Source organism: Cervus elaphus, chromosome 9, assembly GCF_910594005.1.
Source record: "Cervus elaphus chromosome 9, mCerEla1.1, whole genome shotgun sequence".
NCBI lineage: Eukaryota > Metazoa > Chordata > Mammalia > Artiodactyla > Cervidae > Cervus > Cervus elaphus.
In genome coordinates, this window is record NC_057823.1 from 22187693 (window position 1) to 22214455 (window position 26763).

General features: G+C 51.7%; 1 protein-coding gene and 1 non-coding gene across 4 annotated transcripts; both read right to left on the minus strand.

Annotated features, from left to right (window-relative positions):
• Window positions 1–1754: 1754 nt before the first annotated feature.
• On the minus strand, window positions 1755–26763 carry CHAF1A (chromatin assembly factor 1 subunit A). Of its 3 annotated transcripts, none has more exons than XM_043911914.1 (15): window positions 26549–26763; window positions 23931–23981; window positions 21443–22305; window positions 15441–15497; window positions 12616–12845; window positions 12427–12487; window positions 11995–12063; window positions 10742–10968; window positions 10039–10207; window positions 9806–9886; window positions 9317–9409; window positions 8369–8621; window positions 7334–7824; window positions 2706–2811; window positions 1755–2237 (listed from the first exon to the last, which is right to left on the minus strand). In XM_043911914.1, the coding sequence occupies exons 1-15, from the start codon at window positions 26598–26600 to the stop codon at window positions 2137–2139; spliced, it is 2904 nt and encodes a 967-aa protein (XP_043767849.1). In that variant the 5' UTR covers window positions 26601–26763; the 3' UTR covers window positions 1755–2136. The 3 variants fall into 3 exon arrangements, with proteins under 3 accessions (XP_043767849.1, XP_043767850.1, XP_043767851.1); XM_043911915.1 differs by having other exon boundaries at window positions 2715–2811; window positions 26549–26762; XM_043911916.1 differs by lacking the exon at window positions 26549–26763 and adding an exon at window positions 26088–26286.
• On the minus strand, window positions 5138–5271 carry LOC122701165. The gene has a single exon (XR_006343002.1). It is a non-coding gene; the product is annotated as a small nucleolar RNA SNORA42/SNORA80 family (small nucleolar RNA).

Below are 26763 nucleotides of genomic sequence, written 5' to 3' on the forward strand. Positions count from 1 at the left end.
AAGCCGTGGGAGGCAGCTGCGGAACCACCAGTGAACAAGGCTGGCTGTGGCTCCTGGTGAAGCAGGGTCAGGTGGACACCTGCTCTAGGGTGGTACCTGGGGTCCCAGGAGCCCCTCATGTTCAACGCAAGCTCTTCACTTCCCATGCTTTCCTATGTTATCTCCACTGCCTACAAGCCAGCCCTGCTGAGGGCTCCTGGGGCCAGAGCCCGTGAATGTGTGACATTATGTGCCAGAGGGGCTTGGGGTGTGGGTAAGGACAAAGTAGGGGACTGTCCTGGGTTATGCAGTGAGCCCAGCATTCCCGTAGGAGCTCTAACATGTGGAAGGAAGTAGAGATGGGAGATGTGACGCTGAAGGTCTTGAAGATGGAGGAGGAGCTTCTAACAGCTGCAAAAAGCACAGAAATGGGTTCCCCCAAGAAATGGTATTCCCCCTTCCAAAAGAATGGGGTTCTTCTGGAAGAATGAAATGGGGTTCTCTCATTCCAGAAGAAACCATCCCTCCCCTCAATTTAACCCAGTGAGGCCCTCATGAAGCTTCTGTCCCTAGAACTGTTAAGAACAACATGGGGCGCTTTGTCACAGCAGCCATGGGGAGCTAACAGACAGGGAAACAGGTCTGGAGGGTGGAGGACCTGCCCTGTCTAGATCCCACCTTCATGGAGGCCAGTGGTGATTGGCTCTTTGGCCGCTGTGAGGTGAGAGCTTCCAGGCCCCCGATGTGATTAGACACAAAAATTTCTTGCAACCCAGAGCCACTGAGTAGCCCCCACACAAGCTGAGCCTAACACCTGGGCAGCCCGCAGCTGTCCTCACATGGGGGCAGGACCTGGGCCCACCCTCCTTGGCTGCCTGATCCCCAGAGCCTGCTAGGGGGTAAACAATAAGTTGTCAGGTGGCAACTAGCAAGGTTAAAGGCACTTAACCATGACTGCGGCTGGTGGCCACACCCACAGGTGGAGCTGCACCCATGCCTCACCCCTGTGCCAGCAACCTGCAGCACTTAGTCCCAGGCGGGGCCAGGGTCCGCACCCCACCCCTGCGGAGCTGGAGGGAGAGACCCCCTCCAGGAGGATCAAGGTGCTGCTAGGAGAGGCGGGCCCGGGAGGGTCTTAGCCAGCAGACGGCATGACCCCCAAGGGCAGGGTCGTGTTGCCCCACCTCAGGAGTGAGGCATCACAGTCTGAACAGGTGCTCACGCTGAAGTGCTGGCTGACTCTCCTCCCAACAAAACAACGTACTGTGAAGGGCCAGCAGGACTGCAGCCTGGTTCCAACAGTCGGAATTCTGCCAGAACCTCACTGCCCCAGGCCCTCGGTACATGCTCAGATGCCTCTGCTGGACCCGTCACAGCCCTGTCCTAGGACCGCTCCAGGGTCCAGTAGGTGCAGTGCCTGGCTCCACAATTCCTAGCTTCAGCCTCCCGAGGTTGGGAACACCCTCTGTCCACCGGCCAAGGGGCAGGAAGGGTTAACCAGCACAAGCACCTGCCGAGGAGCCCTGGCCTTGAATGAGGTAAGCAGGGAGGCCAAGGACCTCACAACAAAGAGATGGGACAGAACTTGTATGAAGCGTTGAACTTTAAACAAAGGCCATAGGCCCACGCATGGGGAACCGGGGGGGGGTGGGGGGGTGGGGGGGTGGGGGGCTGGGGGGCGGACACTGGACAGCAGAGTGCTGGCCTCAGACCCAGGGCAGTGGACACACCACGCACAGACACCACGTATTGGAAGAGACAACAGACACGCCAGGTCAGGCTAGACAATAGTTTATACAGGTCCATGTCAGGTCCGGGTGCCGCGCCACATCCGAGGGGCTTCAATTCATTCACAAGCATCTCGTCACTGCGCCTGCCCAGGGTCCATGGGGCACAACTAGGCCCTCCCCATGCAGGTCATCACATCACAATAATGCTTTATTAAACGGCAGATTAATATGTAGCTTTGGGGGGAAATTTTTTACAAATATCAAAATGAACTAACCAAGTATCCTATATAAAACTTTCCAAACCTCCAGGGAGGTCTGCCAAGCAGGACAAAGTGCTCTTTACACAGGAGTCAGGACTTTCAAGTATCTGAGAGGCGTCGAGAATACCCTAACCATTCTACATACATACACGGGCCACTTGGGCGGCTCAGGACGGGCCAAGCGAGCTGGGGGCCACGAGGCTCTCACTGGTGTCCATCCCCACTGACCCTCCAGCTCCGGAAGTGGTTCCACATGGGGCCTGGATGTCTGTAAGGCAAGAGAGGGAGGGGCTTCAGCCTTGGGTCCACTCCGGGGGAGGGCGGGCAGGCACCGTCTTCTCACCAGGGCTTCAGCTGTGTGCTTCTGCAGCTCTGACCAGCAGGCTTTGCACTTGACCCTCCAGGGCAGGGGCAGCCCGTGGTAAAAATGAGGAAAGTGGGCAGCAAGGCTCAGTGGCCGGCCTCAAGCTCCCTGCCCTGGGGAAACCTGGTTCAGAGGCCCTACACCCCCCCTCCCTGACACAGCTCCTCACCAACCCTCAGGTCTCTGGTTTCCTGAATGTAGCTTTCAGACCAGGGCAGGCGGCCTGACACCCACACCGCCATCACACCAGCCTGCCCAGCACCTTTCAGGACCTCTTCCTCAGTCCCCGTCACTCACAGGATGCAAGCTGGGGGGTGACTAACCGCCCCTTCCCTTCCCTGCCGGCTTGAAGGAAAAGAGGTGGTGTGGTACCCTGCTCACCCCCAACATCAGAGATGTCCATGAGCACACAGTCGCCTTCCTCGTCGTCCTCCTCCTCTGTGTCTGCCTGGAAGCCGTCCAGGTCTCCAGTGCCAACCTGAACAGACAAGGCACACTGTGTCTCGGTGTGACCCCCGCCACCCACTGCTGCACGCCCGACCCCCTCTGCCCATCCAGGAGACGCCATCGAGGAGTCTGATCAAAGTCCAAGTGTCAGTTGCTCAGTCGTGTCCGACTCTTTGAGACCCTATGGACTGGAGCCCACCAGGCTCCTTTGTCCACGGGATTCTCTAGGGAAGAATACTGGAGTGGGCAGTCATGCCCTCCTCCAGGGGGTCTTTCCCACAAAGGGACTGAACCCAGGTCTCCTGCATTGCAGGCAGATTCTTTAAGGTCTGAGTCACCAGGGAAGTCTTAGTGTTTCAAGAGTTACGATCAAAGGAAACCTTGGGAGTACTCTCAGATGAACTAATAGGTAAATTACCTTGTTAGAAAAATGATGCATTATTGTTTTCAAATTAGAAATCGGGGGGGGGGGGGGGGCCTCTGCTTTGGTTTAAAAAGGAGATGGACAAAGCACATGCTTTCTCTGAATTATTATCTTCTCTGCTGGAATAAGTAGGTGGCTGGGAACTTGGTCGGTCAGTGTTTTCTTCTCTGCCCAAGCTTGGTCCCTCCGCCCAATGCTTGTGAACTCTTTCCTCTGATGCCCACTCTGCCCAGTTCTGCCCATGTAGATGCCACCAGCACCCCGAGAATGGGGGTCAGGGGGGGTGGGCTGTTACCACCGGCTTCCACCAGAGGGGACAGAGACACAGAAGGAGGAAGGAACAGGACCAATCCTAAATACCGCCCGTGCCCAAGAGTCGACAGAGGCCACGGAGCTGGGCTCCCTTCCAAGGGGCTCAACACCCTCCTAGAGCCCTTCTACTCCATAAGTCTGCCTGGAAAAGGGACGACAGTGCAGCGAGGCCGTCCGCTGTGCCCGCGGTCCCAGCCTGGCTGGCAGACAGCTTACGCTCACAGACCCCTCAGTCCTACTGTAGAAACTCCAGGAGGGCTCCATGGGCTGAGGGCCCCCAAGGCAGGAATGGCCCCAAGCTGGCATGGGCGCTGCTGGGAGGTGCAGGGCAGCTTCCAGGCACCTGCTTCAGAAGCACAGACAGCGCCGTCTCCACCCCCAGCCACGCAGGCTTGGGTCTGGTGAGCAAGGGGACAGGCGGGTATCCTTCTAGTCTCCCAGTCCCGGGCCTCCACACGGGGAGCCAAGTGCAGACGGATGAGGACTGCTCTGGGCCCACAAGCCCTCTGCGGGAGGAACAACAGCCCACAGCCCCACAGGCACATGACGGGTCTCAAGCCTCTAAGGTGAGGCTCCAGGATGGGGTCCCACGTGCTGGGCTGAGGGCTGTCGGCGCAGGCAGCCGGGGGACAGCCTGACATGCTGCTGTTGCTATTGCAGGCAGAGGGCACACAGCTGGCCACGCAGCCTTGGGAGTTAGGAAGACATGTCACCACCACCAAGCACTGAGGCTGGAAAGGACAGACGGAGCCCCTGCCTGTGCGAAAACAGAACAAGGCCGAAGAGCTGAGTTGCTGGGGGGGCGGACACACACACACTCACTCACTCACTCACTCTTTAGGGCAGAAGTTGCCCCTAACAGCCAGCTCATCTCACTTGATCACAGTACTGTGTAAACCCATAAAGTATAACACTAGTTGGAACTCTAAATGAAAAGCTTCTAAAATTCCCATAAATTAAAAAAGCCCAACCCGCTCTAAAATATTCATACACACCATCCACATTTTCTCAGGCCACCAACTCAGCCTTCAAGAAGTCTCCCCAGCTCCTGTGTTCTGCCTTGCAGGACCGGCTCAGCGCACGCCCAGAGCTCTCTTCCAGCCTGACCGTCCCAAACCACCAGGATTCTGCTGGAGGTGGTCAAGGTCTCATGACCCCAGCCTCTCTTGCAGCTGGGTGGCTGGGTCAGAGCATTCCAGTCAGAAAGACACAGGTAGAGTCTGCTCCTCCTTCCAGGTAAACGGGACTCCTCCCCAGGTAGGCTTGGCCATCCTCATATCTCGCTGGCTGGCAGTGCAGTTCTGTGACCACAAAGACAAGGCCACAAACAGGCAGGAGCAGCAGGAGACATGAGGAGCCTGGCCCCAGACCACAGTGCTCACCAGCTCAGGACTTCCTGTTGCTGTAGACAAACTTCCATGTGTTTACGATCCCTGAGACCTACATGGTCCCAGGGGACCAAGTGCTGTTACAAGCGAGGATGTGGGATCTTGTTCCTGACTAGGGACTGAACCCTCACCTCCTGCATTGGAAGCTTGGAGTCTTAGCTACTGGACAGCCAGGGAAGCTCCAAGACGGGGCTTTTATTTTTATTTTTATTCTTTTTTTTTTTTCTTTTCTTCACTGTACAACCGCTTTCAGTGCTCACAGCCCACAGGTAGAGAGACTGGGCAATGGTTCGAGGCTGTTTTCTCTGGCATGGGTACACTATGAGAGGCCCACCAAGGAGGACCTGCCATAAATCCATTACCATGCTTAAGACGGGGCTTTTAAAGTGCAGACGTTAGCACCTACTCTCAGACCCACTGAGTCAGGACCGCTGGGGCCAGCACACCCAGAACCACCAGACGTGTGGCCCTCTGTGAGATCCTGCCAGACCTCGGAGCCCCTTTGAGGCCCGTGAACGGGGAGAGGCTGAATAGCACTGACTGCTATTCATGTGTGTCATCAGATGAAACGTCCCATGTCACTCACTCTCACAGACCAACCCCTCTTACCTGGGGAGAGGGGCCTCCAGTTTACTGGGGTGCACTTTTTCTCAGTAAATAACAAAGCACCAAGGACAGGGATCCATGTCAAGTTCAAGAGGAAACAGGTGATAAGGGCTAACCCATCTTTCTCCATGTAGAGACACAGACTGTGAACACGTGTGTGGATGCCATTGGAGGGGAAGAAGAGCAGAGGGGACTCAGCGAGGTGGCTGTGTCTCCCATGAGAACCCATGGGAGGGCTGATGAGGGCAGCAGCCCGCAAACCCTGCCTGGATTAGGACACCAAAGGGTCCTTCCAGCCCTGGCCACGTTTACACTGGCTCCCCAGCTGGTTTCAACCTGAGCATCCACAGGTGCAGTCTTCTGAGACCGTCTGGCTAACGATGATGTTGACCATCAGGAGGTTCTGCAGCTCAGCACAGCTTGAACACATGAGGGCCTGTTCTGGGTCCAGGCCCAGGGAGGGAACTGTCTGTGGGGCTGGGTCCCTAACTCCTAACCAGGTGGGTGCTACTGTATCGAGCCGTGTCCACAGCTGACAGGGACAGGGTCGGGGAGTGGCTAGGACAGCCGCCATGACTGCACAGGACTGTCCTGGCTCCCTCTTGCTGTGATGATTCAGGAAGAAGGCTTCCATCGCACCCAAGACCTCATCTGTGTGCGGGCGTCACTCCAGGAGCCAACCGCCTGCCCATCCTCCCCACACATGCGACAGGAGCAGGGGTGGGGGATGGGGAGCACAGGCGGGCTCCCTTCTTTCTCCCTCACCCCCAGCCTCCAGCAGTACCTCCTGGAGCGACAGCACCCTAGAAGGGCCCCGGATGTGACCGAGAGACCAGCTATCACCACACCTGTCTCACCCTCGTAAACTCGAGTCTCCAAGATCTTCAGCCGCATGAGACACTGTCCTCAGTGAGGACTGGTGCCCACAACCAAGACCAGGCTTCTGGTGAGAGTAGCCAGGAAACTAAACCCATCACCTTCACATACCAGGAACAGAAACAAACATCAAACATGGAAAGGCTGAGGCGGGGGCCCAGCCTCCGTGTGTCCAGGCAGTGTGGGAGCCTTCGCTCTGGGGACCAGCGGCTCTCAGGAAGCCCACCTGCCTCCAGGTGAGGTGAGGCCCTCCCAGCACGTGGCCTGTCTACATGGGGCCACATGCTTCCTCCTCCATGTGCTGTCAGGATACAGCTACATGGCTGCTCCCACCATGGAATCCAGTCTGCCTCCCCTTTGATGGCGTTTTGCTCACCACTGTCTACAAGGCCTAGCAGAGTACCTGGCATGGAGTAAGCGCTTAGTAACTGTGTTAAATGAACACAAAAAGTAACTAAACAGAAGCTGCTGCATGGAACATCATTCAGCACTGAAAAGAAATGAGCTGTCAAACCATGAAAAGACAGGAAAAAAGCGTAAAGGCACACAACTAACTGAAAAAGCCAGTGGAAGCAGTAGGCCCAGTGGCAGCCCAGGGTAGAAAGAGGGAAGGACCAACAGGCAGACCACGGTGTGACGGCAGTGACATGGGTCTGTGCGACACTGTGATGCCACACACGTCGTCACACATCTGTCCAAACCCACAGGACGCACAGCTGCCAGAGCACGCCCAGTAAACCTTGGAGTCTGGGTGACAGGGGTGCGTCCCCATAGGTTCATCAGCTATGACAGTCACGCAGGCTTTGCTGGGGGTGCTTGGTGGGTGGGGAAACTTCTACACCCAGGCCTCCATTTTGGTCAGTTCCATCACCTCAGTTTTGTCATAAATCTAAACATGTCCTAAAAGGAAGGTTTGCTACAAACTACAAGCCATGGCGGCGTCTCACCTGCCCGTCGTGCCGGCGCTTTTTCATGAACTGGGTGATGCACATGCTACCCGCCGACTTCCTCTTGAGTGAGACGGGCATACCCTGGCCGGGCCCCGGGGCGGGAACGCTGCCACTGTCCTCCCTGGTGGCCGAGGGCACCGCGGTGACATAACTCCACTGGCAGGGCACAGGCAGGTGCTCCTGGGCGAAGCTCTTCAGCACCTGTGGGTGGACGTACCAGCACATCCTGAAGTCGGGCCTCTTCTCGTACACCGAGTTCTCAGAAATAATCCGCTTGAGCCTCGCCTTGGAGGGCACGGCTGTGTCCTCGACGGCGGTAGGGGTCTGCGGGCGGGCAGCGCCGGGGCTCGGGGGGCTGGCGGCACTGTGCTCCGGGCTGCCGGCGTCCCTGCTGAGCAGTCCTCGGCGGCAGCACTCCTGGAACTCCCGAATGATCACCTTGCTCCCATTCACGTTCCCGTGCAGCAGTGGGAGCAGCTGGGCCAGGACTGGCGGGGAGAGGGAGCAGGGGGAGACGGAATGAACACGGCCCCTGGGAGGCTGAGACATGGTCTGCTTTGGGTGGCCTTGTTTTCCTCCTGGTTTACTGAGACGTAACTGACACACAGCAGTGATTTGACTTACATCGCAAAATCACCACCACCACCACAGGTTTAGTGCGGGTGGCTGCTTAGGGGTGGATTTAAACACAGGAACTGCTCCAGGAGAGACTCTGGGAGGCCCACACTTCACAAGGCGGGACTGGTTGGAGTAAACTGTCAGGCCTCAGCTCCTGTGTTCGTTTCCTTAGTAACTGCCCTCATACACCCATTCTGAGTGGCCCTCCCAGCTCTGAAGAGCTAAGAATGTGTGTGACCATCAGGGAAACAGGCTGACTGAAGCAGCCACCCTGTACAGCTCTCAAGAGCATCATAGAAAGGACACCTCCCCAGCAAGCACTGGCTCTGGCTGTTTCTTTGAAGAACTTGTGAGTTACCTGGTCACCCACCAAGGAAGTCTCCCGCCCCGCCCCCGCCCCGAGCTGGTGCTCACTCTGCTGGTCCCTCTTCTCTCTCTTTGAGGCCTTGGGCGTCTGCTCCTCCTCGGGGGGCACAGTCTCCAGCAGGCAGGCCGTGAACTGTTGCAGCACCTTCAGGTCGGCACCGCCGTCCTTGTCGGCCGCCCAGACGCAGCCGATCTTCACAGGCTGGAGAATGCGGAACCTCTTTCCCTTGGCCAGAAACTCATCCCACTCCTTGGCCTTCAGTTTCTGGCGCACCTTGTGATTTTCCGGGTCGGCACACTCCTGGCAGGTTAGAGAGCAGACATTTGCTCAGGATCCCTGCTCCCTGGTGCCCTCCTCTGGGACAGTGAGATAGCCTATGGGAGGCGGGCAGAGCTCTTCACAGACTCAGGGCCAGTGTGGATGGCACCTGACTGGCAATACTACAGGCAGAGAGCGTTTTCAGAGTGAATAACTGGCATTTTCACCCTCGAGTATCTTAGGTGTACCTGCCTTTCTAGCCCTTACTGGAGAGTCACAGGTATTTTTATTACCTCTTCAGTAGACCTCTTAGTACCACTCTGGATTTCCTGCTTAACATGTGATCCTGGAGCTGAAATCACCATGCTGGACCTCTCCCACCTCAGAATGATGCCACTGTCTAAACCAGATACACTGTGGGCCTGACAAGACCCATCTGCCTTGCTGGTTGGAAATGTATGAAGGACACAAGTCCCCAAGTGTGACCTGTGTGCCAGTGTGACTGGCAGGGTCACACCTGCCAGTCTCCCCATGACCCAGCAGGCCTTCAGAGCTCTGAAAATGGCTCCCTCAAAAGTCCCACCAACCAGCAGAACTGAGAAAGCCGAGGGGTGAGGCTGAGCCTGAGAAGTGAGGTTCACAAGGAATCAGCTGCAGGGTGGGCCAGGACCTACGCAACCACCCCCGGGTCAGCAGCCACCAAGCTCTGGCCTGGTCACCTCCTGTCCACCCCTCACCTCGGTTACTCCTTCATCCTCAGACAGGTACCCGTGGGGCACGAAGAAACCATCATCCTCATCCTCATCCTCTCCCACGTCATCGTCATCGTCCTCAAGAAAAAAAAGCACAATGATAACGTGTGGAAACAACATGTGCTTTACTTATAATTCACCTGTGAACACGCAAAAAGGAAACAGCCTTCCAGTGCTTCAAGTGTCATTTCTACGGACACCCTGAGGATCAGCCAGGATTCCATTTACAAGCCCACTATATTCTGGTGGGGGTGGAGAGCCAGGCAGAACACAGATAAGTGGGGCCCAGAGTAAGGCAGCGGGTGTGGCAGGAGGCAGGCGGGCCCACCCAGAAGTATTTGGGCGCTACCCTGTCCACCACCAGGCAGGTGAGTGTCACCAAACAAGGTTTTCCAAGGATAGCTATAAATCCGGGTTGAGATGCTGTCTGAGGGAGCCCTCTGGCCGGAACTTGCAGGCCCCTGCCATGCTCACCCCTTCGCTGTGGGAGAGGGACTCTCCCGGCTCCTCCTCTTCCCACTCCTCGTCGCTGTCCACCTCGTAGTCAAGGAGGTCCTGAGGGCACACACACAGCAGTCACTGTCGTCTCCAGGGTCGGGAGGGAATGGCAGAGCTAGAAAGCTAGAACTCTGTGGAGCCCCAGAGCCCTGGGAGAAGGCCATGCTGAAAAGGATACGCAGGAGTCGGAGCAGTGCCCATACACTCACCCTGTCCTGGGCCCAGGGGTCCCTTGGGTGGATGACTGTCGTCTTCTTGTTCCACGTGCCCCAGTAGGCTGGCCGGTGGTTCTCGGAGAACTGCAGGAGCTTCATCCTGCCAAACTTTCTCCGCTCAGGAACGCCGTCCACTTTGCTGCTCTCCACAATCACCACATCGCTGGAGACAAAGCCTGGCTTAGAAGGCCCCTCCATGGTGCACTCTCCCACCACAACATCCTCCCTCCCGGGGGTAGGCCGTGGGCACTAGAGACAGGCAGCCCTAAAGCAGGCCGACGTTTACTCCAGGAACGCGGCGCGAGAAGGAGAGGAACCATATGGGAGCTGCTGCCCCACAGCACACACAGAAGCGGGCATGTGAAAACAAGTACATCAGCAAGAGCTGGGGAGCAGCCCTCCAGGCAAGTGGTCTAGACGTCAGCTCCAGCCGGGGGGCGGGGGGGGGGGAGTCTGGGGACCTAGCACAGGCAGCCTGCACTCCAGAGCCAGGACTTTCTGCAAGGCCACCACACCTGGGAAACTTTGGAGGTGAAGCCAGGAGAGAGCTAATGGAGCAGTGGAATCTGGGGCCTGAGGCCAGGGAGGGAGCTGACTGGTCAAGGCCAAGGGACCCAGTAGTGACCAGGGCTCTGCTTGGCCACTCAGGACTCTCCGACTTCACCGAGGGCAATTGGTAGCTTCCCCCGGAACTAACCTGTTAGAGAGGTCTGTGCTCCGGTTAGGCAGCACAGTGGGCCCAGATCTGAGCGGCCGCCGGCTTTTCAGATCTTGCAGGAAGGAAAACTCGCTGCTCTGCTGCTGGAGGAGCTGGTCAAGCTGGTCACAGAGGTCTTGATCAAAGGCAGTCCGGCATCGAGGGGCAAGGACCATGTGCTCTTTGATTTCGAAAGGGGCAAACTTCCCACAGGAACCGGCCAGGGTCTGAAACGGAGAAGGGATGTGATGGCACCACTATGCCTACCGTGTGACGGACCTGCACAGCAGGCATTGAGGAGCCACCGGACATGGGACCCAGTGTCAAAGGAGACACCTCACCAAGAACGAAAACCAAGATAATAAAGAGCCAGAGATCAGAAGAAAGCCAATCCTGCGTTAACCTGACAAAAAAACAGGAATTGGCAGAAAAATAAATAAATAAATAAATAAATAAAAAGAAATAAAATGATAAACAAACACAAAGAGATGTTCAACTGCACGAGAATCATGGAGAAACATAAAGAGAAATAAATATGTTTTTCTTTACCCATCAGTCAGGTCCAGAGAGGTTTGAGATACCCATGCACTGTTGGCGGGGGGGGGGGGGGGGGAGGGGGATGGAAATCAATGGCAAGGGGGTATAAAGTATGATGCACCCACATCATGACACGGTACTGCAGCAATGAAAAAGAATAAAGAAGGGCAAGTGTGGCAAGAATCCAAGATACAACTAAGCAAAGCGGTAAACAATAAATTCATAATTTGTTAGGTACATGAATACACAAACATACTCAGTTAAAAAACTGGAAGGACACCCTTGCACCTCTGGAGCATGGAGGAGGGTGGGGACAGAGGTCTGTGGTTTTCACAGGCAGAGCCTGGTCTAGAAGGTGACAGGAAGCAGAATCCTGTGCTGAATGAACCCCATGGGTTGTTTTATGCTCAATCCTGCCTCTTATCTTGAGCAGACATCCACTGAGGGTGAAGACTGGTCTTTCTCCCTCACGGATCCCAGCATAACCTCTATAAACACTTGGTAGTTTGAGCAAACGTGCCACTTTTTGCCTTTCTGAGCGCAGTGGATGATAAGAATTGAACCTCCAGATTCTACTGGAGATCAAAGCTCCCAGGGCCAGCGGATGTCCCTCTCAATGAAAGCAGAGCCAGCGGGTCAGAAGATGCCTCTTTATTCTTCAAACAGTACAGCCAGACAGAGACCAAAATTAAAGCCAGAGGAAGCGAGTTGCTCACCTTGGGGGCCTGTGGAGTCTTTGGTTTCTGGAAGAACCTCGTGATTTCGGCCTTCTCGGCTTTAATGCGCTGCAATACAAAGATGAGGGTGAGAAATAGAGAACTTAAGCATGCAAAAGCCCCTGTAACTGAATTCCAAGCATTTTTACATTGAAAGCATTATTTTAATGTGAGTTCGCCAAACCCACAAATGGGTATCAGGCAACTCCAAAGGTTAGAGCTGCTCCTGTGGGCAGAGGGACCAGAGGAGGAGACAGCTAGCTAGGCAGGGCTGGGCCAGCACCCCAACCGGCCTAGTTACAGGAGTGTTAGTCCTGCCCCCCCTCCAGCCCCCGCCACCTCAGGGAGGACATGCAATATCCAGCAGCAATCAGGCAGAAGCCCCGTTTCTCAAACATACAGGAAGGTGTACGATCTAGAAACACATTCTACCTTCTCTTCTTCTCTCAACCGTTTCTCCTCTTCTTTTTTCCGCTTCTCCTCCAGCTTTGCCCTATGAGACATCACTCTCAGTGACACGGGCTGGCCCAGGCCTGTGCTGATGCCCGTGGGGGGGGGGGTGGTGACAGCGGGACAGGGCAGAGGGTGTGGGACCCCAGATGGAGGGGGCGGGGCACGCACTCCAAAGCCTCCTGGCGCTCCTTGCGTCTCTCCTCCTTGCGCCGCTGCTTCTCCGCCTTCTCCTTCTCATCCTTCTCTCGCTTCTCCCGCCGCTCCTTCTCCTTCAGCTCCTTCTCCTCTTCCCTCTTCTTCCTGGCCTCCTCCTTGGCCCTCTTGGCCTCCTCCCTCAGCTTCTCCTTCTCCTCCTTCTCGGCCCGGAGCTTCAGCTGCCTCCACAGACGCTCCTTATCCTGCACAGAGATGGCATACAGTTTAGCCCCGCGGGCGGACGCCAGGGAGGGCAGGCTGTGTGCAGGTGGACAGGGAGGTGTGAGGCCTGCCGGCCAGCACATGCACAGAAGGGAAAATCTGGTCCATTACATCTCCTTCTGAGAAAGGCCACGAGGATTGGCCGGCTGCCACAGGGCCTCATGGGCGATTAACAATAAGATGCCTTTAAGACACCATTTTCAAATGTGGAATGAGGGTCAATTTTTACTTAATTAAAAAAAATGAAGTAAGTCCTTCTCGGCTGCCTACATGGGATACCCGCTGTTGGGTCAGAGTAACATTTATTTGCTCAGGAAAGTGTGGTAAAATAAAAACACATTTAAAACACCTGTAGGTTTTGCCTCCCTGCCCTCAAAACAAAAACATTTTCCTGGAGTTTCCCTGGCGGCTCAGTGGTTACTACTCTGCACTTTCACTGCAGGGGGCACAGGTTCCATCCCTGGTCGAGGAACTAAGATCCTGGCATGCCACAGCCAAAAGACATTTTCTTTCCATTCCCTCCAAAACTATTCTAGACAACAGGGTTTATTTCTCTTGAAATGGGAGAGGAGCATGGACGAGGCAAGGCCGGGAAACCTGATGAGTTAAGTTTTAAAACTGTGGGGAACAGACGAGAACACATTTAAAAAACATAAGCAAAAAAAATTTTTTTTTTAAATCTTTAAAGCCATTTCTCAAAAGAAAACATTTTTTAAATTTCTAAAACCATTTCTCAAAAAACCAAACAAACATTCTTCAGGATCTGAGAAGAAGGTCAGAGGTTAAGAAGAGACATCATGATATCCATGACAATGCCTGGGCCTCCTCATCATCAGCAGGAGGAGACCACTCTGAAGCATGAACATATCATTTTATCGGTTCTTCATTCCCAAGAATTTGTATGTGGCCTGGGGCACTGAGTTGTTATATAACGTGGCATTCACACTGAACAAGTTTCAGCTCTCAGACAGAAGGGGCGGTACCTTCTAACATGGTCAGTCGTGTCACAGGCTTTGTGACTCTCTGGATGGTAGGCCACCAGGCTCCTCTGACCATGGGATTCTCCAGGCAAGAATATCGGAGTGGGCTGCCACTCTCTTCTCCAGGGGATCTTCCCAACCCAGGGATCAAGCACGCAACTCCTGTGTCTCCTCCTGCACTGCAGGCAGATTCTTTGTACACTGAGCTACTGAGGAAGCCCTACCTTCTCATAGCACTGGGTAATTCTCCAGGAAAAGAACCATCATAGGCTTCCCGCCTTTGGCAGGAGTCCGACAGCTCAGCTCTCCATCTGGGCCTATGACTGTGCCTTTGTCCCTAGAGAACACCCTGCCCTGATCAACGTTTGCTCCCTATCACAAAAGCCATGGAGGCACGCTGATAGAGACCTGGGAATGTCCTTGCCAAATGTCGTCATGGGACACTTGGAGCAGGGGCTTGAGTAACTGATCAAGTAATAGGGTGAAGAAACCAGCAGCAACTGCAGAGTTGGGCGGGGGGGCGCGGGTCTCCTCGCTGCTAACTGCGAGGACAGGAAACTTCTGGAATCAGGCATAAATCAGACCTCTTCAGCTACACCTGCCAAGCAGATGCCTAGTTCTGAAATTCCAACAAAAAGAATGAGATAAACTTTCAAAAAGATATCAGGAGCACTTCCCTGGTGGTCCAGTGGTTAAAACTTTGCTTCCAATGCAAGAGGGTGAAGGTTCAATCCCTGGTTGGGGAGCTAAGATCCCACATGCCTCTGCGGCCAAAAACAAAAAAACAAACCCCAAAACACAAAACCAATACTGTAACAAATTCAATAAAGATTTAAAAAACATTAAAGCCATCAAACCTGAAACACAAAAACTGAACGCGGCCAAAAGGATGAGCACATAGCCGACTGTCATGGGTGGCCCTTCCCTGAGCTGGTGATGACGGGTGAAGAGTCCACGACCTTCTTTGCAATTCACTCAGTACGAAAGAAGGCCCCGCACTGCTGTGTGTAACAATGTGACCCCCCCCAGATAAAAGAAGACTCAGCAGGGGACCCCTTTACAGTAACCACCCATCTGGTGTAAGGGCCCTCGTTACAGTGCCTCAGGAGGGATGGGAGCATGGGGCGCAGGGAGAGGAACTGGGTTCTTTTTAACGCAATTTTAAACTACAATGGGGGGCGGGGGGAACTGCCCTGGTGGTCCAATGGCTAAGACTCCAAGCTTCCACTGCAGGAGGCATGGATTCAATCCCTGATCATGGAACTAAGATCCCACATGCCAAGTGGCTCAGCCAAAAAATAGAAAAAAAGACAAAGAAAACCCTACAATGGGGATGCCTAACTATTATGACAGTACTGATTCTAGTAAAAGCTTAGAAAAGACTACAGGCAAAACCTCAGGATTCAGCAAATCTCAAAGTGATGCAAGCTACAAACATGAGGCCCAGTTATGTAAAATGAAGCAAGAACCAAAATGCTGCCCAGGACAAGCAGGGGAAAGTGAAAAACTGGGTCAGAGACATGCAAAGGGCTTTGCTGCCCATTTACTGCCAAGAGTGCAGCTGGGGAACTTGCTACTTCAGGGGACAAACCTTACCCTTTGCAGTTTCATCTTGTTCTTCTCTGCAGAGCCTCTGACCAGTTTCTTAGTTATCTGAAAGGAAAGACACTGAAATGAGAACACGGGTTGTTTCAATCACTTCAACACGTTTAACACCGAACAGTCCTCGAGGGGAGGTCAGGGTGGGGTGGGGGCCAACACTCTGCAAAACAACAATGGAAACCTTTCTGGGTGACCGGTTCCAGCAAACAGAACCAGAAAGTCTTGGTTGGGTCATAAGCTCCAATGAAAGCACATATGTGTGCATGTGGAGATATTAAATGAGGCTGGACGGCAGATGACCAAAAATGGAGGCCAAGTTCAATATCAAGAGCCATAGCCAGGGCCCTGGCGTTGGGGAGACACAGAGCAGCAGTCCTGTAAGCAACTGTGGAGGCCGAGCCCTGAGTCCTGCAGACACGCAGCCCTGCACAGCTGCTCCTTCTACTTTTCCCCAGGAAGACTGACAGTGGAGGTTTTCTGCGAGTCCAGGCACACCTTGCTTTCTTTTGCTTCCAAGATAACGCGTTAAAAAAAAAATTTTTTTGAAGGTTTGTGGCAACTCTGCATTGGGCAAGTCTTATCAACGCCATTTTCCCAAAAGCATTTGCTCCCTTTGTGTCTCTGCGTCACATGTTGGTAATCCTCAAGTTTCAAATGTTTTCATTGTTATACATGGTATGGTGATCAGTGGTCAGTGATCCTTGATGTTACTATTGCAAAGACCACGACTCACTGAGGGCTCAGACGATGGCAGTTTTTGCAGTGAAGTTTTTTTTTTTGGCCACGCTGTGCAGCCTGTGGGATCCTGGTTCCCTGACCAGGGATCGAACCCACTTCCCCTGCAGTGGGAGAGCAGAGTCTTCACCACTGCATCATCAGGGAAGTTGCACAGTTAAGTATTTTTTTAATTAAGGTATGTACTTTTTTAAGATATAATGCTACTGCATACAGCATAGTGTGAACATAACTTTTACATGCACTGGGCAACCAACAGGGCCACGTGACTTACTTTACTGTGACATGCACTTCATTGCAGGGGAATCTGGAACCAAATCTGCACTAGCTCAGAGGTTTACCTGTCATGTCTACAAATCAATACCATGTGACTCAAGGAAGACGTGTGGGCTTGGATTCCTGTGGGCCACAAACTTGTACTCCTTGCCCATTGCGGCTTTGCCTCTTAGAACATGGAGTGAACGTCCAGGATAAAGGGTCACCTGGCCAGAAGTGGTGATCCAGTCCAGAACCCCTATGTTCTAGAACACAGTGTTCTCAATCACCCTGCTGCATACTGACTGGGCTGCAAGCACAGACCAAGACACACGGCTGGGCTCCCTCACCATGCTGGCAAATGGCTCCCGGTAGGAATACGCACAAGAAGTCCGGGCTAGTGGTTTAAGCTCCCTCCAGAACAGGGTATCCTGGCAATCGCACCATTCACTGGACAAGCAATGGGGAGAATTTGGGCTGGAAAGAAATACCCACCTTCCCTGCCCAGGCTCATCTTTCACAGCCAAGAAATGAGACAAGATGAAAAACCAGAAGCCCATCTCTCTCGAAACTGTCTGACATACCGACAGAACTACATGAAAACAGTGTTTTCTCTCTCTCTCAGGGCACCTGCCCTAAGACTTCCTACAGATTAACGTATACAGATAAGATAGATACCTTTCTTACTAGGGACACACTGAGTCCTTTCTGGACCAAGCCTTCCCTCAGCAGAGGGCCGAGCCTGGCCATGTGAAAGCCACGTGACTAGCAGAGTGCTCAACCCCACCTCTCTAAGCCAGGTGCCCACAGAAACACCAAAGCTGTCTAACCAAGTGCTTAAGAAAAAGCATCCACTCTGCCTGCCAAACCTGCAGACTTCTCCCCCACAACAAAGGAGTAGGTAGCAGGGTTTGGAAGGCGCTGTATCTGTGTCACTGTCCTTTGTATTCGAAGAGTACAGCACGTAACGTGACTGCCACACCCCGCTGCACCAGGGCGTTTGTGGAGGAAGACGTTGTTTGTTTGGTCTTGCCCATATTCGTTGAGATTCAGCTGCAGAATCAGGCCCCTTCCAAATCTTACCCTGTGCTGTGAGTCCAGGAATGAAAGAGTTCACATGACTACCAGAAGCTGGCATCATGATACCCAACAATCATAGCAACTGCAATTTCACTTAAAACTGTCTCTTCTGCTTTACCAGACATTTGGATAAACCTTACTGAACAGCTATAACTTTATCTTCTTGATATTTGGCCTAAGTATTTATAGAATTCTTTCAAAATACAGGCCACACATTTTACTTATCTGGAAAGTGTTAGTGTTAGCAACTCAGTCGTGTCCAAATCTTTGCAACCCCATGGACTGTAGCCCGCCAGGCTCCTCCATCCGTGGAATTCTCCAGTGGAGTGGAGTGGGTAGCCATCCCCTCTTCCAGGGGATCTTTCTGACCCAGGTATTGAACCTGTGTCTCCTGCATTGGCAGATAGGTTCTTTTACCTTCTGAGACACCAGGGAAGCCCTATCTGGAGCTCAGCTACCAAAAATAAGACCCAGGATTCTAGAACGAGGTTAAAACAGATACATCAACTACCCAAGAGCCAAGACATACGTAACCACATCTGTGCAGTAAAATTCCTGCACTGTATTCGGGAGAACTCCAGAGCCCCCTCAGTCTGGTATGATACAGAAGGAGGTCTAACTTCTAAGCCCAGAGCAGGAGCAGGTGCGAGGTGAGGAGAGGGAGGTCCCACAGCAGCTAGTACCCTGACAGCAGGGGAGGGAGAGCAAGTGGAGGGGAGACACGACTCTAAGTGCCCCAGGCGTGGGGGACTGTGGGGGACTGTCAGCACGTAGACACTGACATGACCAATCCTGTAAGCCCATACTCTGCTGAACAACCACTCAGGGAAGCTCACGACAATTATCATCCATCAAGGCTGAGAAGCAAGAGATGACAGAAATATCCGTTCGGACTCCCCTGATGGTCCAGTGGCTAAGACTCAGGGCTCCAAATATAGGAAGCCTAGGATTTGATCCCTGGTCAGATTCCACATGTTGCAACTGAGCATTCTCATGCCACAACTAAAGATCCCACATGCCACAATGAAGATGACTGGAAGATCCATCGGGCTGCAACTAAGACCCAGTGCAGGCAGATAAATAAATACTTTAAAAAAAAAAAAAAGAAATATCCATCAACAAGAATGACTGTGCAAACTGCAATTTATCCACACCATCTGCATACAGTATAGCAGTTAAAAAGACATACATCTTCCCATCCCAGTGTAAAATACAGTTAAACATAGCCTGGAATAAAAAGAAACATATTGACAGTATAAGGCTCATGTAAGGAAACAAAATGATACTGTATATTCCCAGGGATCCCTCACATACATACCACACAGAGCAAAGTAAGACAACTATAGTGGCAACCTGGGGGACAGGAAAAAGCCAAAAGGGGCTTTGACGGTTCAGTGATTCTTTTTTTAAAAAACAGAGCATTTAATACTTGTATAATTTAAATTACCATAATTTAATATAAGTTGAAGAGTTCCAGCAACTGTACAGAGGCAAGGCGTAGATTCTGGTAACACCACTGTATCCACACAGTCCTTTAGGGAACAAACATCTGAGTCATCAATAACGCGGGCTAATCAAACCTTTCTCTGCAAACAAACTGGATAAACAGCTCTATCCCAGGAGGTAAAAGCTCTGAGGCCAAACAGCCACACTTTGACTAGTCAAGAGACCTGGGTTTATCTAGAAAAGGTGTTCCTAAGTGGTTTTTCAAAGTGAGACTCTCTAGATGAAGGGACGGCATGATCTGCATTTTAACAAGCTGGATCTCCCCCTCGCCCACACATGCACGCACGCATGGACCAGCTAATGTTTGGGGGTTCCCAATGCAGATTTATGACACCAAGTCCAGGATAAATTGAGCCCAATAAAAACCACACACACGACATGTGAAGAAGGAACAATCTGCAAGCCTTCAGCGAGCTTCTGCCTACAATCTGGAGAGGAGAAGGCAGAAACAAAATGGAAAAAGAAAAGAATTCCCCGCAGTAACAGGTGTCAGGAAGAACCTCGGCCCACGGCAGGGAAAGTTGTTAATGTCAGGTACCAAACACAAAAATCAACCACTCAGGAGATCCAGCACTCCTGAAAGATGAGGAGATAAAACCACAAACTGAGTGTGAGAGGAGAGTTGGGCTGTCCCCAGAGAGGCCCTCAGGCGTCTCCCGGTGGTCACTCCATTTCACTCTCACACATGTGGTGTCGCCCAGCATCAGGGGGCTCTATCCCATGCTGTGGGTGACTGGGGCAATTCTGCAGCATGAACTGTTTGCAAAGCTGAGTGATAACACTGTCTTATAGAACATCTAAAACCCCAAGCCTGTGTATGGAGTCAGATCGTGGTCTCAGAGGCAGGATTTGTAAACTTAGCACACCTGGTCCATGCCCTCAGCTGGGTTACAGCATTTAGGCCGGTGCACAGGAAGTAGCATTGCTTTGTGACAAGCCCCAACAGCGTGGCCTCCCAGTCCTGGGACCTGGCTATGGGGATAAAAACAAACTTAAAAAACAAAGTTATGAAGGAATATGAAAACGTGTACACATTCTGTTCTCCGGGCTCACTGGCTGTCACCAGTCATGTGACAAAGTAGTTCTGCAAAGCAGAAGCAGCAAGGATTCTGTGCGACTGGAGGGTCAAAACAGAACAAGATGGCTGATGGCATGGGACCCAAACTCAGGTTCTGAAAGTCTGGGTGACGGCTCAGATGGGAGTTTAAAAGCGGAGTATCGCAGTCTGAACATCTAGATACTCAGAAGGAAAAAAGATGACCCTGCACTTGATTGATATTTTGTGAACCTAAAGAGGAAGCCACTTTCCCCGTTCTCCAATCTCCTTGGGAGATAAAAGATAAGAAATGGAATCATCTAGAAAAATAGCTAATATGCTAGGGAATTTCAGAAAACAGTCAAGGTAGGCGGTTTATGGTCAAATGAAGCAGGTACAGTAGAAAATGAACAACTCACTCCAGGATCCAATCTTATGTGAAAGCCCAATATGAACACATACAAGTGCTACAAAACCCTCAAACCACAGATACTGTGAAATATGCTTTGTGATTTTTGACTAATTGATTCAGTTCTACCCATAGGATCTCAAGGACAGGTGAGAAGAGAGACATTTGCCATTATGTCCTTTGGAAGCCAGTAACAGAAACAGAAATTTCCAAAGCCACCTGCCCGGGTCCTTAAACATGGAGCCAGGTCTTTTCTGTTCTCATTTCTCCAGGTGAGGTTTTAAGACAGGCAGTCATGAGAGCTGACCCTTCAGGATGCCGTTTTGTTCTTCCTGCCATCTTTGGGTCTCATCAGCAACGTTGAATGCTTACCAGCAATGGCTGTATGACTCCTGTGTTGGAATAGGAGTGCCTGGAGCAGAAGCTAAAGGCTGACTTGAAGGATTTCCCTGGTGGTCCAGGGGCTGAGACTCTGTGCTCCCAATGCATGAGGACCCGGGTTTGATCTCTGGTCAGGGAACTAGATCCCACATCCCGCAACTAAGAGTTCACATGCTGCAACTACAGATCCTGCATGCCACAACAAAGATCAAAGACCCTGCAACTAAAACCCAGTGCAACCAAATAAACATCTAAAAAAATATATGTATGTATATATAAAGGCTAACTTGAGGATCACAGCCATTAGTCACTAGTGTGGCTAAGGTGAACAGCACCATTATTTAAGTGTGAACAGGCTACCAGGAAGGCACGGACACACACATTGGTGCACATCGCAGTTACAACAAACAAACAATTCAGTGGCTCTCGATATCAGAAAGAATTCTGCACTGGACCTGCGCAGGTCACAGGAGCTCATCTGTGGCCGCACTCACTCAGCCACTAGCCAGCTGGGCCACACAGGATCCCTGGGTGAAGAGGGGCCGGATGGAAGCCTCTAGGTTCAGGCAGCACTGACTCGGGGGAGGTACTCACTCTGCAGACGGGTGTGGAGGCAGGGAGGGGGCTGGGGCCTGTATGCAGCTTTGTAGGCACAGACTGCCCCTCGGGGGAGCTGGTGGGAGAGGATGAGCTCAAGGACGAGTGGCTCAGTGCCAAGTCCTCTTCTGGGCTGGACTCCGGCGTCTCACTCTCAGAAGGCACAGCCTGGCCCGGAGGAGTGGCAGGAGGAGACCTGGCTGGCGGTCTGGGGGCCAGGATATCCTGCAAGACGACCACGGGCATCTTCCCCTTGAACAGGATGCCCCCGGCTTCGCTCCAGCCATCCCGGTCCTTCTCAGAGCACGTGCTCAGGCCACCAGTCAGCTCAGGACAGTTTTGGGGTGAGCCCCTCTGTGCGAGTTCTCTCCTGTCTGCACCCCCTGAGTCAGCACCCCCTGCCTCTGTCTTGCATGGAACTTCTGAAAGGGCCTCTTCGGGACTCGCCAGCTCGTCCTTCTGACTGGGCTTTGGCAGCCCCCTGTCATCTCCAGCTTTGTCTGGGACCCCATTTATGTTCTTCTGAGTGGGGGAGGCTACAGAATTCAGTTTATTGTGGCCCACCATGTTGTCCGGGGGGTTGCTCGAGTCCTCTGTCAAATCGATTATGACCACAGTCTGGCCAATACTGGTTTCAACTTGACTTCTTAAAAAGTTATCTAAGGGTCCCTTCCCATTGACAAGTTTTGGCCTAAAATCTATGTTGGAACCCACATGACAGTTCTCCAAGTGGTCCAAAGAGGTTTCTAAGTCGTGGACTTGAGTCTGCACAGGGCCACCCTGAGAGCCCCCTATGTCGTCCAAGCCATCATCAATTTTCTCCTTGGGAACAAGATTCAGGCGCTTGAATGGCAGTCGGGCTGAAACCAGAAGAGAAGGAGGACCTCTTTTAAGTGACAGTGTGAAGAGTGATAATCAATACTTTAACATTCCATGTTCTCAAAAATGAACAACCTTGATGTACTTGGGGGTGGGAAGGATATCTAAAGTTTAAAAAGGGATTATCTTTTCATTGAATATGAGTTTGAGCAAACTCCAGAAGACAGTGAAGGACAGGGAAGCCAGGCATGCTGCAGTCCATAGGGTTGCAAAGAGTTGGACACGATTTAGTGACGAAACAACAAGTCTTTTCATTATGGACTTTTCCAACAACCTAATTAAAAGCAAAAACAAATGAACAAAAAAACAAAAACAAAAAGAGAAATGGAAAACAAACAAAATCCCCAAACACTGACAAGCTTTTAGAGCAGGGACTTTTGCAAGAATTTCGAAGACACTTTCTGATCTCTTTGAGATCCAGTTCAAATTCTAAAGTTATTTATTATGGGTGGAAATCCCATGTGAAGATAAGTGCATCTGGTTCCAAAAGCTAAAGAGACAGATCCATTTGCAGTAAGATTTTGTTCTGCCCCTAGCACTCCAGGCTGTTAGCTTTTCTTGCCTATGAAACAAGTATCCTCCCACTGCATGTCAACCTTCTGGATGGTTCCAAGAGATAGGCACATGGAAGACTGAGGAAAAGCAGATGGGTGACTTTCCTACAGAGTCTGTCTGTACTCAAACACCCAAACATCATATTAACTACCTTCTAATGTAGACCAAACACATAAACCTGTTCTGGCTTAGTTTATAAAATGATCATGCCCTCGGATTCTATGGTTTGCCCCTAATCCTTTAACCTCAGAAGGTGGCTGCCCTTCATACAACTCCTACCAACACCAACCTTGCTGTCAGTCATGACAGGAGAAGGCCAGCTGCTACAGAGGAACCAGATAACCAAGCTTGGAAAACCAAAAGCCATCCTTTTTATATAGTCCAGCCACTAATCTGGCCTAAGGGTAAATTCATTCCTCCCTTTTGCATGAAAGGATTTTGAGACACTTCCTGTAAAAAGGTGTTCAACCAGGGACAGCTGTGCCTGCCAGGGGACATCTGGCAACATCAAGAGATGTTATTGCCTTTGACAATTTGGGAGCAGAGGCTAGGATGCCTGTGAAACTCTCTCCAGCCGTGGTCCCCAGCCTTTTTGGCACAAGGGCCAGGTTTCGTGGAAGAGAGTTTTGCCATGGACGAAGGGTGAGGGGACGGTTACCTTTATTGTGCACTTTATTATTATTACATCAGTTCCATTTCAGATCATCAGGCATTAGATCCCAGAGGTTGGGTACCCCTGTTCTACAGTATATAGAATATACAGTATATTTTTCCTCCATGAGAAAAAATATTACAAAGTTATTATGCTGGAATTCAGCTGTAAAAGCAGCAACTTCTGCATTTGGTCCTGGGAACAGCAGGCAGTGAAATGGATTCCCCAGCTTTCAAATGTAAGATGCAACTGTCTTCTCCCCTCCACCCCCTTGATGCTTCTGATGAGGACCCCAGGAGATGGCCTGCCTCTGCTCAAGGGAAATGAAAAATATAATAATTGAGAAAACAATTAAGGACATAAGCTAGGAACAAATATTTAACCCATTCCCAGAGTTACCTTGTATTAACTTCTTGACTGGAAAAGCTGGCCTGTCTTTGCAATCCATGGCTGTGAATGAATGTCAAAGGATATGTTATTAAGTGCTGGAAACAACGGAGCAGAAAATACAGTACCTACTACACAAAGTGGTTGTCCATTGGGCCTGATTTGGGCACTCCCATCCCCATCCTTGGGATTCCCTGGTGGCTCAGTGGTAAAGAATTTGCCTGCCAATGCAGGGGACATAGGTTCGATTCCTGGGTCAGGAAGATCCCCTGGAGAAGGAAATGACAACCCACTCCAGTACTTCTGCCTGGGAAATTCCATGAACAGAGGAGCCTGGCAGGTTACAGTCCATGGGGTCACAAAGAGTCAGACACAACTGAGCAACTGAACAACAAAGGACATTTTTGGTTGTCATGACTAGAGAGAGGGTATTACCAGCATCAAGTGGGTAAGGGACAGGAACACTGCTTAATATCTCACAATGCAGAGGACTGCTCCCCACCACAGAGAATTATCTGATCTCAAATGTCAGTAGGTTGAGAAATTCTACCCTGAATGCTGCCACATCTTGTTTTATTTCCCTTGAGCACTTAGCATACTTGAGACTTTTGCATTTCTGTCTTTCCCCCTATCAGAACACCAGCTTTGTGACAGTACACAGACTTGTTCCACACATGGGCTCAGGGCCTGGCAGGTAGTAGGAAATCAAGTAAGGAAACTAGAGATGAGAGAAAACATTTTATCAGCTGATTTTACCATAATAGGAGCCCAAACATCCTCCTCCAACCCAACCCCTCCCCACCAACAAATCTGTACAATTGGTATAGGGCTTATTTTCTTTTAAAATAGTGTTTATAAAAGGTGATACAAGTTAAAGCATCTCGAGCCTGCCAAGTTGGAGCTGAAGCACAGTCAAGAAATGATAAGGGAGGATATTTTCCTGCACAGGGGGGAAAGAAATACGCAAAAAAAAAAAAAAAAAGGCATAACAGTATCAAAACTGGTACAGAAATGAACATAAACAGAACTAAGTCCTTGAATAAATATCTTCAAATGGCTAGAATAAGTTGAGAAGCTGACATCTGCTAGATCTGGCTTGGAAAAGTCTAGTTATTTTGGCTAATCTACATTCTTTTTTTTTTTTTAAAGATACATATGAGTGGGTATTTTTAAAAAACAGATCCTGGCTTTCTAAAAAAACTCAACTGCCCATAGATGAACCTACTCTACCTGCTTCCAAGCTAGAAATACAAGAAAGGTACCCAGAAGACATTTCCTTTCTTCCCATTTCAAGATAGTATTATTCCCAAGTTTTCAGTTGTCAAAAACATGAACTCCTCCCCGCCCCTGTTGAAGGATACACAATCTTTAACCACTTAATTTTCAGACAATCACAAGGATTTATTCGCAGGGCCCTGAGTCACCAGCTTTGATACAAGCAGAACAGAGGTGACCTCTGGTCGACATAAAAAGGGATCCCATCCAGGGACTCAAGTCTATTCAAAGGTATATGTGCAATTAACAAACACTTCTATACAAACTTACCACTGCTCTTTATTCTGAGACTATATCCCTCCTAATTTTACCTGGCATTAAAACATCCTCCCACTTTAGGATAGCCTGGTCATAATAACAGAAGGTGCTTTGTAAATTTCTTAAACATCCATACTGGGTCCAATGACTGTCCATGACAATCAGCCCCAACTTTATATGAATTCTCTGTCTCTTTGAAATCCCAAAGTCTGGAAGCAATTAGCACAGTGCTTCTCAACTAGGGGGCACCTTGACAGTGGATACATTTTTGGTTGTCCCAGATGAGAAGGGCTTGCTACTGAGATCTTATGGGTGGAGGACAGAGATGTAGCATGGCCCCCAGTATCAATAGTGCTGAGGCTGAGAAATTCTGAACTAGATTAGCAGATGTCCCTACATCAACCAGTTAATTACTGGCACCTACTATGTGTCAAGCACTGCGCCAAGTCCTGGGGGCAAAATGGGAGTGGAGCAGGGGAGACAAGCCGTCTGGTCCTCCTCAGTTCGCCACCCCACGTAAGGGGCCTGCCAGGCGCCAGAAAGCCCCCTCCCAAGACACAGGAAGGAGAAAGATAGGTCTTCCTGCATATCCGGCAGCATCAAGAACCCGGGACCCCTACCACCCGGGCCTCTTACCTGGGCTGGCCCTGACCCTTAGACGGAGCTGTTCCGGTCCCCCGACCCCGTGGGACCCCGGACCTCAGTTTCCCCATCCGGCCATAGCGCCGCTGCAGGGTCCAACTTGTCCGGGGGACACAAACGCACTCGGTAACCAACAAATCCGGCCCTTTCGCCTCTTTGAGTCTCAGTTTCCCCTCCGGGTTACACACACACCCGTCACCGCAAAGCGCTCTGGAAGGACGAACTGACGTAAAAGCGCCGGAAAAAAAAATGGTCGTGGCTGCAACAATAACGTCAAAGGGGTGCCCTTCGGGTCGCAAGGCCCTTCCCCGGGGTTGTAACGGCTCCACGGACCCAACGCCAGATGCAGAACAGTGGGCCCAGGCCAGGAGGCCAGTCTGCCCGCAACTGCCGCTTCGGCCCGCACAGGCCGCGCGCCGCGACCCCCCTTTCCCTCAGCGAGGGCTGGAACCGACCTGCGGCCTCTCCCCGGGCGCCCGGCGCCCCGCACTCCGGCTCCTCCAGCATTGCGCGGGCGACGTCTCGAGTTCCCCTCAGGCGGCGGAGGAGCGGGCCCCGCTCAGGCGGCCGCTGCTGCTCGCCCTCCCGCCCGCGCCGCTGCTGCCGCAGCCGCCGCGCTCGTATTTGGCGGGAACCGCGGCGACCCCCGCGGCCCACACGGCGATTGGGT